The 12,422-nt window shown below is 38.6% G+C and overlaps 1 protein-coding gene across 3 annotated transcripts in view; it reads left to right on the forward strand.

Annotated features, from left to right (window-relative positions):
* Window positions 1–12,422, forward strand: part of atr (ATR serine/threonine kinase) — an 86,001-nt gene that overhangs the window by 15,286 nt on the left and 58,293 nt on the right. For all 3 annotated transcript variants that reach the window (XM_033031909.1, XM_033031908.1, XM_033031910.1), the window contains 10 exons: window positions 1,006–1,197; window positions 1,390–1,610; window positions 3,137–3,292; window positions 4,465–4,663; window positions 5,625–5,887; window positions 6,615–6,808; window positions 7,250–7,350; window positions 8,060–8,231; window positions 9,265–9,435; window positions 10,458–10,652. In XM_033031909.1, the coding sequence (XP_032887800.1) occupies window positions 1,006–1,197; window positions 1,390–1,610; window positions 3,137–3,292; window positions 4,465–4,663; window positions 5,625–5,887; window positions 6,615–6,808; window positions 7,250–7,350; window positions 8,060–8,231; window positions 9,265–9,435; window positions 10,458–10,652 (1,864 nt within the window). The remainder of the gene's footprint in view (window positions 1–1,005; window positions 1,198–1,389; window positions 1,611–3,136; window positions 3,293–4,464; window positions 4,664–5,624; window positions 5,888–6,614; window positions 6,809–7,249; window positions 7,351–8,059; window positions 8,232–9,264; window positions 9,436–10,457; window positions 10,653–12,422) is intronic.

The raw sequence follows: 12,422 nt of genomic DNA on the forward strand, positions 1-12,422 counted from the left end.
AACAGTGGTTGGACCAACATTTTTGTTACTTGAAATACTGCAAGATCATTAAAAATAGATCATGCTTTCCCTGTTACAATCTTACTGCTATGTATGCTGTTGAGCCTTTACAGTCAACCACCTGCAGAACTGGCCACATCATGGTCAAATTAGCAAGTATTAGTCAAATTAATCCTTGCTCAAACTAAATTAATGTATTAACCAAACAAATCATTTTATAATAGTGCCGTCCATATATAATGTATGTTTTTTTTTCTGACTTTAGCCAATAATTTTCCCAAACAGTCCTGAACAGGCAGGGCATGGAGTATGCAAGTTCCATTTCTGAGAAATGTCTGTAAACTGACATTTGTCAGGAACATACATTTACTATAGCTACATCATGTTATATTGTTCTACATGCACTTGCTATAATTTTTTATTTCATCAAAATTTACCCCAAAACTATCCATAATTAACTAATGGATATGTACTGTATCTTATAATTAATTACAGCCTTCTTCCAATTGGTCCAGAATTGTGCACAGTTCTCAAGGTTGTACCCTAACAATAGAGCTCTGACATGATCACCTGCTCTTCTATGCTTTTACTGATAAAACAGTGAAATATAATAAGTATGGTTTGTTATAATAGTGCTGTTGTTTTGATTCTCCTTGGAGATGAAGTTGATGTTTTTCACAAATTGTTTTCTGCCCGAGGACTAACTGGAGGACAGGACCTATGTGTAAGATTCCTTCTCTCGAAGTACCCAATCAATGTAACAAATTGTGCCTTTTAAATGTATAGCACCTATATGCTACTTTGAAGAAGGGTCTCGACCCGAAACGTCATCCTATTTCCTTCGCTCCATAGATGCTGCCTCACCTGCTGAGTTTCTCTAGCATTTCTGTCTACCTTCGATTTTCCAGCATCTGCAGTTCCTTCTTAAACATTTATGCTACTGTCTGTGACTTTGTATTCCAGGTATTCTTTTTTTAAAGAAATGTGTTATTTTGTTGCTTATAGATGTGAACCAGTGGAAATGAAATTCAAGAGTAGATTGTGGTGGGATGTACATGAGAGACTGACAACATTGATCACTTCATTGGAGAAGGCCGAGTCGCACATGGAAAGTCTGCCTTTGTTGGAGGGTATTGTGGTTTTATTTCGCTTGGCGGCTCTGTGTACAGCATTCTGTGACAAAGGAATTCCAAATAGGTACAATTTATGATTTATCGATAGTTATAAACGGGTCTTTTTACTCTGGTTTTACTGTGTAGTTGTTTGGATTGTACAATTGTAACATTTGGAAGTGGGATGAGGTGGATGAGAATTTGTGCACGATAGTTTACTCTGGAATTTGATTTCCCTTAGGAATAAAATTTGTGGGGGTTTTTGTTCACTGTTCAGCACTGATAAAATCAAAGATGACGACATTGCAAGTGGGAAGACACACAATTCCACGGAAATTCCATCAATCAAAATCCAATTAATTTGGATACATTTTGAGATGTTTACCCAGGTTCTGGAATATGGAAGGAAACAATTAAACAGTACTTCCAATGAAGAACAAGTACAGCATTTGGTTGATAGATTAATAAAAATAATTGATGCTGTAATCTATATGCAAGGTACGTGAAGGAAATATCTGAAGCAAGAGTTTTATTGCAAAAGTAGTATTTATTTAAAGTATTTAAGATTTTCCAGGCTGTTTCAGGTGTCAACTGCTGTACATTGGTGAGACCAAGCGAAGGCTTGGCGATTGCTTCACCCAACACCTCCACTCAGTTTGCAATAACCAACCTGATATCCCAGTGGCTCAGCACTTCAACTCCCCCTCCCATTCCGAATCCGACCTTTCTGTCCTGGGCCTCATCCATGGCCAGAGTGAGTCCACCGCAAATTGGAGGAGCAGCACCTCATAATTTGCTTGGGTAGTTTACACCCCAGCGGTATGAACATTGACTTCTCCAATTTCAGGTAGTCCTTGCTTTCTCCCTCCTTCCCCTCCCCTTCCCAGCTCCCCCACAGCCTACTGTCTCCGCCTCTTCCATTCTTTTTCCAGCCCCCCTCCCCCACATCAGTCTGAAGAAGGATCTCGGCTGGAAACGTCGCCTATTCCTTTGCTCCATAGATGCTGCCTCACCCGCTGAGTTTTTCCAGCATTTTTGTCTACCTTTTATTTAAAATATGTCCTTTTGGACTTTTCGTAAAAGATCTCCATATGATGCAGAGTTCGCAACACTTATTGTCACTCTATTCAGAATAGCAGCTCTGAATAAATTTGGGCAATTTTTTAGGCTAGCACCAGAAAAGTGACTATCAACTGGATTAATAACAAAAATGGCAAAGAGCTTGAAGAGGAAGATTGCTAGTCATTGCTAGGCCATTTTACAACTTCAGGATTTGTTACTATTTTTATTGCCCCAACCCCACTTTCACAGGTTAAAGATATCGTCAGTATCTGGAGACCAATGTTCTTAAACTCTCTTTACTGTCACAGTGGTTCACGGTAATTGCGCGAGTTACCCTTGTGGTATATTTTTGAATTGCATGTCTTTGTGCTGAGCTTGCTTCCAAGTATTGTGGAGAAAGGTCTTTAGAATTATATGGAGGGTCAATGAGAGAAAATTGATTGTGGTATTTATGGCAAGTGATTGCGTATCACATAATAGACTTTGTCAACAAGATTGGAATAAAATCTATAGGGTAGGAAATTGGCTAAATAACAGGAAACAATTTGGAGTGAAACATGTTTTACTTGACAAGAGGGAAGGCTGCAGACTACTTCACCAGAGGTTGATACTATGACCACTTTTTCTTAATGTACTTTGAACTTGGGTGTACACTTTTTGTAGACGTAAACATAATGAATTGAAATATAGTAATATGATACAAAGAGATAGTTTTTTTGGTTGGCTCTGCCCAGAGGTCCCGTTTGCAGTGACGACTGTCTTGATGGAGACAACTATTGGGCAAAATAGTATTTAGCAGTCGATAATTGTATATGAAAATAGACACAAAATGTTGGAGTAACTCAGCGAAACAGGCAGCATCTCTGGAGAGAAGGAATGGGTGATGTTTCGGGTCGAGACCCTTCTAGGAATATGTATGTCTGATTGTACATAGATAATTAATGTTCTTTGGATTTTGTCAGTTGTCCAAGGTAATGGGAAGAAAGATTTGCTTCATACGCTTTGTGGTTTTCTATCATTACCGTGGATCCATAAACATAATTCTGATGGAACTTTTCAATCTGTTGATTTCAATTCTGACCTTGAAACTCTCAGCCAACGTTTGTCAAGCAGTTTCTGTAAGTATGATTGTTGCTAAGGTTAATTCACTGACACGTTGAATAATTTTAAAAATATGCATAAGGCTCCGTAACTGATGTAAAATTACAAACATTTTAATAAAGTGGTAGTAAAGAAAAACAAAATGATTGACACAGATTTGTGCATGTGAGAGGAAGCAGAATTCATTATGAAGTGCTTAAATGGAAAACAACAGTTGATTAATTGGTTAAAATTATATTTAATGTACAAAATATACAAGCATATTTATGAGACACAAATAATGCATGAATTGTTTAAGTACTGATTGCTGATTAAGGAGAACAGAGCTGAAATTACCATCAGCCATGATCACAATGAATGGCGGTGCTGGCTCGAAGGGCCGAATGGCCTCCTCCTGCACCTATTTTCTATGTCTAATGCAAAGTACAGACCATGTAAAAAAATAAGAAAATAAAAGCAGGAGCCTTTCAAGCCTGCCCTGCTATTTAATATCATCATGGTTGATCTATACTCGTGTCACCTCTTTTTCTGTGCCAATTTTCCACATTTCGCTATTCCTTAATCTGTCAAATATATTACCACCTTGATTTTAATTCTTTCTAATTAACTTCTACCACCCCCCTGGGTGAAGAATCACAGAGATTCACCACCCTATGGAGGATGAAATTACTGTGCATCTCAGTTTTATGTGACAAGCCCTTTATCTTATAGTTATGTATCTTTATTCAAGATTCTCACACAGCTGAAATTTTAGGAAACATAGTGGGTTATCAAATCAGGAAGAGTATGAACAGATTCCACAGCATGAGCTCTTCCTCCCTGAAACCATAATTATTCCTCTAACTTTCCATGCTTGTCTTTTCCTAGCCACCATGATACAAATGTTGTCTTTATATTGCCACCAAAGTAAAATTAGATTAAACTGCATTAGTTCACTAGAGCTTGCTCGAGGTACAAATATATTTATTTCCCATTTGCTGTATAATGCTTTGATAAATACATGTGGAGCACCATGGGTGTTTGTCCATTTTGTATAATTTTGTGGTTTAATTCTATTGATTTCAAGAACCATCAAAAATTAAGGCATTTTGAAAAATAATTGCTTGTTCTCATAATGCTATTAGTAAATTTGTCTTATTGTTTTAACATTCCTACTGATTTTGAATTCTGGTTGTCTTGTATCCATTAGCACAACCGAACCAAGCAAAATGTGTATTTCTATTATCTTTGCTGCACAAATCCATTTGTCCTGAGTGGAGAGTAGCAATATACAAATGGTCCTCGCAGAGCTCCAGTGATGCCATCCGTGCAGGAACCGTGAAGGGATTCCCCATGCTGCTCCATCACTTGGGGGTTAAATTCTACTCTCTCATTGATGAAGTTCATGTGTAAGAACTTTCTTTCTTAAGTTAAAATGAGCACAATATGTATTATGTTTCTGTTATTTGCTTGATAATAGTTATTGGTGAACATTTGTTGAGGAAAAAAGGTTCTGATGTTTTCTGACTTTTGACTTTGGATCCTTCATTTATCTGATGCTAATTTGCATTTTTGCTTTTGAGTTAAGAGTGTTTGATTGCCATTCTTGTGTTGACGCTGGAACAATGAAATTCTCACTTGCAGCCTGTAACACAATACACGGAAATAATAAGCAATAAACAAAAATTCACTATTTTGCTAACCATTTTACTACAATAAAATGCAAATTAGCCTAGACTTGATTTGATATGACCCGTGGGGTTTAATTGGTAAAATAATTATTTATTTTCAATATATTGACATCAATGTACCCCCAAAATAACTTGCAACCTTGTGTCCATTTGATGACAGGGCTTCATCCTGTTGGTGGATCTGCACACTGAATTTTGGGAATTGAACATTACCTAGCTTTCAATTGTTTTCTTGCTTTAACTCTTCAACAGTGATAATTATTCTTCAATCATGATCCTGCTAATACAGAACTGAGTTATGAAGTATCTCCATCTTGACCGCTTTTTTTGCTTAAAAAAAATTCAAACATTTCTTTTGCTCTTTTTGATTCCTTAATGTAATATTTTTTTGAATGTTCTTTATTCCATCTTGGTGACCCTTTCTTTTGTCTCAAAGCAAAGTATCCTGAGATGATGTCGATGGGACATGGTTGTCGGTGTGGGCAAGTTGGGCCAAAGGGCTGGTTTCCATGCTGAATGACTCGATGACATCCTGATGTGGAGATGCTGTTTAATATTATGTTCTTGTTGACTTTGTACCATAACTGGAGATGAGTAATCATGCAGTAAATCTGCAAGGTATAATCTGGAATATTAAACTACCTGATGATCCAATAATTTTTGTTTCTAAATCTTCCAGAAACAAACTCCAAGATAACTCTGATTTGGTGCATGAGGAATTTGCCAAAACCGTTGGAAAAGTAGCCTGTGTGCTTTCAGGCAAATCTGAGTTGGTGCTTCCCAAGTGTAACTCAATATCTCCAAATGAAGAATGTGATCTTCTCTGTGATAATATCAGTATTGGAGGTGATTGTGTGCTGACTGGACCAACCATTGGGGCTTCTGTTTTTATTCCATTCCTTGTGCTGATTGAAAAGACAATGCCTGCCTCAGTAAAATTGGGTGAGTGTTAACATCAATTATGGATGACCTATTTGCTTAATGAGTTATGGGGTTTGTGAACTAAACACAATTTCATGCTTGGCAAATGAGATTTTTAACTTGCAGTGTCAATAATTTTATATCCTTGTTCTTGAATTTTATTGTGATAGCTGGTTCTGTTTTTCTTTGTTTGCTGTTGGAACTGGTAAAGCACCATTTTATCGTTAAGTGTATGATGGTCCTCATCATTGTAGCTTTTATCATCTATGCTATTCAGTGTTTTTACGTCATCTTCAGAACTATAGAATCCACACTATTCCCCAGCCTTTCCATATGTGTAATACCAAAGCTTATTGTCACATCACATAATTTTCTTGTCTGCAATATATTAAGACCATGTTGAACATTCCAGACAATATATTTTGAGAAGGTAGTGGCATTGCAATGTGAAACAAAAAAAATGTCCAGTAAGCATTATGATTTGATCAGATTGTTTAAACTGTGTCACCTTCAGGAAATAAATACTATGTCATGGTTATGGACTTGCATCCTGTAAATGAAGAAAAGTGTTAAAGGAAAAAAAACTTGTGACAGCGCTTAAACCTCCCCCCCCCCCCCCATGATCTATGTAGAGTTTATGAATGCCATTGGTGATTATATAGAATTGAAATAAGATTGTGGTATATTAGACTGTATTTCAGTACTAATATGTTTATACTCATTGTGCACATCCCCCCCCCCCCCACAGCATTCATAAAGAATATTCCCGATCTATGTAAGTATGTGAATTTGACAAAAAATGATTCAAATACAAAAGCCATAAATAGTGCAATATTGAACCTCATGGAAGATCCCAACAAAGCTGTTAGAATTGCATTCGGTGAAAAGATACACAATTTGTTAGAGTCACAAGAAATTGAAGATCAGAGTTTACTTAAAGAGGTGAGTATAGATGGATTTGTGATGGAAAATGCTCTGATTAGTTGTATTGGGGTGGGGGTTTTTTGTGCTATTATTAAATGATACTTGAAAATAAATGTTCTGATTTGAGATTTTGTACTGACCAGTAGCAAGTTTTTGCTCATAGTATTTATCACAAATGTTCTCGTCAGTTCCAGTTGAACAGCATGTGTTCTGACAAAATGCCTTGGATGTGAAATATTAAATATTTCTGCTGTTGCTGCCTGACTTGCCGAATGTTTCTGGTATATTTGGTTTTTATTTCCAGTAACTACAGTTTTTTTTTTCTTTTGATTTTCATAAATAGCTTGAATTGCTTAGCTCTGTTTGTTGTATAATAGATTGTGGCTGAAGAGTTACAATTGCTATTTATATGCCTGTAATTGATTAATTTAATTAAGACAGTGTTACATTTTATTGCAGTTGCTTGTATTTAAGCTAAAACAAGCATATGCGAATGCAAAGAGTTCAGGAGACAATGAGCTAAAAGATACGTTAATACTGACAACCAGAGAAATTGGACGGTAAGTAAATAGGATCCAGAATTGTCAAGTTGAGCTTATTGTCATATGCATAAGTACGATGAGGTACAGGAACAGTGAAACTCTTGCTTGCAACAGCATCACAGATACATAGACTTGGACAGCACATAAAACATAAGAAAAAAAATCATGCATAACTGCAAGAATAGACTGTTGTAAATATGCTGACTAATTAAAATGTACATGGGAAGTGGAACAATATTTACTATGTATATGCAGATGTACCCTTCTTATTTCAAGATGTTTCTCTTTGGTTGTTCTGACTTCCGTAGCACTGGGAAAAATAAAACTGCAACTTGTTACCAGCATTGACCTACTTAGATTATGACATATGTCCTCATCCTGAGATTCCAGTTAGGTTCTTTTCCACATATCCCTACTAATGTGACTAAATTCAGCGACTGCTGTTGAATGTCACAGTGCTGTGGCACAATGATATAGCATTTCAAATGTGTTGTATCCATTTGATGGAAGAATCTCAGTAAATTCTCAGCATGTGTCGGGGAAAAGCCAATATTATTAACTGGTGTCTGGTTGCCGGGAACAAAATAATTTTGCTAATCACTGACCAACAGCTAGAGTAGAAATTTGCTCATTAAGGCTTTTTGTTACTACACTTGCATGCATAAAAGTGGCAGCAAATCCTAAATAAATCTAAATGTTTTATATTTAATTTTGTTTCACATTGTAGAGCGGCCAGAGGAGATCTGGTCCCATTTGCTCTCTTACATCTCTGCCACTGTTTATTATCCAAGTTTACATATGTTGCTGGTGCTGCCTACACAGAAATTAGAGCACTGGCTGCAGCAAAAGGTATGAAGTTGCAAGCCTTCTTCAGTCAATACAAAAAGCCCATTTGTCAGGTAAGTCTGCAAAATTATTTTTGATAATTGAAAGGTTGTCTTCCTTGGGTATTTTGATTGTCCAGTTTTCTGGAGGCAAAGGGGATGGTTACATCTGATTTTGTTATTTACTTTATTCCCTAATCACTTAATTTGACAATTTAATTGTACAAGTCATTTTCAGATTTTCTGATGCAATGGATTTGTGCTGTTATTAAGCTCTGTCCTAAAATCTGAGAGATAATATAAGAAGTATCTTTCACCAAAGAAGCAAGTGCTCTGCTGTGGAAAATACATACTTTAAGAAATAACAACAAATGGTATTTGAGTAAACAATTGTCTCCAGTTTTGTTTTTTAGACGAATACTTAATATGCTTTAAAATTCACAAGCTCTCTCTTGCTCCAATACTCCTGATACAGGTTTAAGAGAGATTTAACATCAGGAATTATTGTTATTTTCATCAGTAATTCATTAATTATTGGGATAGCGTGGCCATGTGGAGGCATTGGCGTGGTATGTCTTTTATAGTTCTGTGTGTTCATTCTGTCAGAAATTCTGTTTCTGTGAACATAGAACTTTCAATAGCTAGCTATAAATGGTATATTGAATTTAAAAACAAACACAATGCTGGAATAACTCGAATTCTAGAATGCTAGAGGCAGAATCTCTGAAGAGGGTAAAAAGGTGATGTTTTGGGACGGGATCCTTCTTCAGACCAATGCCCTTCTTCAGATATTGAATCATATGTATGGAGAGAAGGCAGGTACAGGCTACCGAGTTGGATGATCAGCCATGATCATATTGAATGGCAGTGCAGGCTCGAAGGGCCGAATGGCCTACTCCTGCACCTATTTTCTATGTATCTATATCCTGGCAGCTCGAAACCAGAAAAAATGCAATATTTAAAATGTTGAGAACCAAGACAGGCCAGATGATGCATGGAATATTATTACCTACAAACATGAAGGCTTTCAAGTTTTAATATTGTTTTGAGAAATCTAATTTATGGATTAAGGTGCTGTCACTAATCAACAGTGTTGTTTGTTTTTCAGTTCTTGGTGGAGTCCTTGCATACAAGACATCTGACAGCCAGTGGTAGTGCTGGAAGCCAGAGTAAAGAATTATGTCAGCGGGACTTGGATCATCAGCGACAGATTACGCTAGATATGTTATCTGAGGTCGCTCATGTGTTTGATTTCCCAGATCTAAATCGTTTCCTTACGGTATTTAAATAATATTATGTTTCTTTAAATAATAACAATGTAACAGCAAATTGTAATACATGTATAGTATTTAAACCCAAATGTTAAGGAACTGACAATTTAAAGCATTCCCTGAAAAACCGAGGCTCTTACAGTTGACAAAGTTAACGTGAATGGTGGGAATTTACATTTTTTAGCACCGTTTTTTTCTGAAGATGGTATTTTATTGTCGTTCCACACAAGGGGGGGGGAAAGATTGAATATGATCCTGAGAGGCAACCTATCCACACGCAAGGTAGTTCACATATGGAAGAAGCAGCCAGAGGAAGTGATTTGGGATGGTACAATAAACAACATTTAAAAGACATTCGGACAGATACGGATACGAAAAGTAGAGAGGGATATGGGTTGTATGAGGGCAAATGGAACTAGCATAGATGGCCATCTTGGTTAGCATGGATGAGTTGGTATAAAAGGCTGTGACTCTATGACCATACACTTGTGCAAATTCATGCATTCAGAGTACACAGGTTAACTGATTAACAGATCAATTAACAGTGCAGCACTTGACATCCAGCAATTCAGTTTACAAAAGTACCTATGGAAAAGTGATCATGAATGGAATATTTTCTGCATTGCCCTCTTTCCCTCCCCACAAAAACTGGGATTTAGTGACCAATTAGCTTGCTGGCTGAGTTGTGGTGACATGGAAGAGAGATGCTTCTCCAATGGTTGCGGATTATGTACTGATGAGGAGACCACAAACTGGTGACAATTGTAAAAATGTTTAGAAGGATAATGTAAATCAACTGTTTAGGGCTCATTTCATACTTTTTCTGCATGTTGATAGATGCTTGCCCTTCCTCATCATTTATCTATTTCTATATAATATTCCAGAGAAATTAGGGTTACTCCAATCATTATATCAAACCTCTGTTTAATTTGCTTGGTCCTAGATTCCATAATTGTATCACGTTAGCAAACTGCCAAAAGAACATTGTTCAATCTAAGATGGTTTATGCGAGCCATGTTTTGTTTTCCAGCGTACCTTACAATCTCTGTTGCCATATCTGGCTGCAAAGGCCAGTGCTACCTCTTCAGTATTGATCCGGACCATTGCAAAGCAGCTGAATGTCAATCGTCGAGAAATTCTGATAAACAACTTTAAATACATCTTTTCCCACCTGGTTTGTTCCTGCTCAAAGGATGAACTTGAGCGAGGTCTACATTATCTGCATGTAAGACTTTTTTTTGTAGATGATGACAGTGATTATTTTTCTTTAAAAAAATCTTGCAAGAGAAATGACTCATCAACTTTCGATCTCAGAACTCTCCTGATTCAGCAGCGTGGACCTCATGTAACCGGCACAAGCTCCAGATGCTCTCTGCAAATGCCGAGGCTTCAATGTTTCATTGACCAAACTTTTATTATGTTTGGAATGGAATGCAGATTATATAGCATTTCAACTGGGGAGTGTTTAAAATATAATTGCTAGGTAACAGTTGCCATCTGCACCATTGTCGCTGTTGTAATATATCTGCTTTGAAGTTTTAGAAATCCATTTAATTGATCTTTTACTGCTTTTGGCCATTAAAAGAAAATTGCTCTATTGTCACTTAGATTGTGACGACTCATCTCTATCCAACAATTATAATGATATAGAGAAACAAGGGTTACTCAAATGCATTCAGGCACGTGCCGTCAGTAATTACTCAGGGTAGGCAGTCAATCGGCTTTTTAAAAATCTTAAACCGCGCATGCGCAGATTGTTCTTCTCTCCGTAAGCTGTCAGTCGACTTTTATAAAGTCTTCAAAAGCCATATCTCTTAATAAAGTACCATATTTCCCGGCAATGAAGAGGCACCCCTATTTTGAGTTGCTAAATTTTGAAAGAAGGCTGGTGGGACATAGAATTTCTCACGCTAAAAAAAATAAAAATTAAGAAAGTAACAATTCAATTTGCCCAAATCTCCTTCATTCTGAATTACTGAATGGGTGGGGGGTGGAGGGTGACGCAGGTGGAGAGATGGTGGGAAAAACAGGAGCACACCGGGACGTTGAATCAGTTGTGATCTTATTGATTTACAATACTAGTTCAACGGACCAATTGGGGGGAGAGTTCATTTCACAGCGTGTGGGGAGTCTGGCCAAGGGTAAAGTTGCAGGGAGGGCAGGAGCGTTGAGAAGGAGGGGGTCGGGGATCATGCTAGTAACTCACTGACCGCTGCTGCGGTTCTCCAGGCGTGGAGCCCCCGCATTGTGGCCGGGGAGGGAAGCAGCTTAGTTGGCTGCGAGCGGCTGCCGGGACCGGACAGTGGAACTGGCCGTCGGGACCTCAGTGCCTGCTGGCTCGCTCGCCTCTGGCAATGCTCTCCGGCTGAAAACCTCTCTCCTGCAGCTCGCCGGCCTAACTCATGACAGCCGCTTCCCGCAAGTCCTTACATTCCGACAGCCGAGTAACCTCAATTGGTCCCGTGATCGCGCTGCCGGAATTTAATGTTTTTCGGGAAGCGGCTGACATGAGTGAGGCCGGCGAGCACTGCCAGAGGTGAGCTGGCCGGCAGAAGGCGCTGAGGTGGCGGCCGGTTCTGATGTCCGGTCCCGGTGGCCGCTCGCAGCCACCCGAGCTGCTTCCCTCCCCGGCCACAATGCGGTGGCTCCGCGCCCGGAGCGTCGCGGCAAGTGAGTTGCTGGCATGATCCCCGACCCCCTCCTTCTCAACGCTCCTGCCCTCCCCGCAACTTTGCCCCGGTCCAGTCTCCCCACTAGCTGTGAAGTCTCTTCCCCCCCCCCCCCCCCCCCCACGAGCAGCGCTGTCCTTTTACAGCTGCTTCCCATCAGCTGCTAGCAATGAGGGATCGACTTGGCTATCCCTCAGTACAGCAACATCGTTCTTGAAATAGTGTCTTCAATGCCGGGAAATACGAGTATTGCCCAAATAAATTTACTTACCATATTATTTGTACCCAAACCCCATTCTTCTCTCTTTGTTTCCTAAAATACTGTT

The sequence above is a fragment of the Amblyraja radiata genome, chromosome 13 (assembly GCF_010909765.2).
Source record: "Amblyraja radiata isolate CabotCenter1 chromosome 13, sAmbRad1.1.pri, whole genome shotgun sequence".
Lineage (NCBI taxonomy): Eukaryota > Metazoa > Chordata > Chondrichthyes > Rajiformes > Rajidae > Amblyraja > Amblyraja radiata.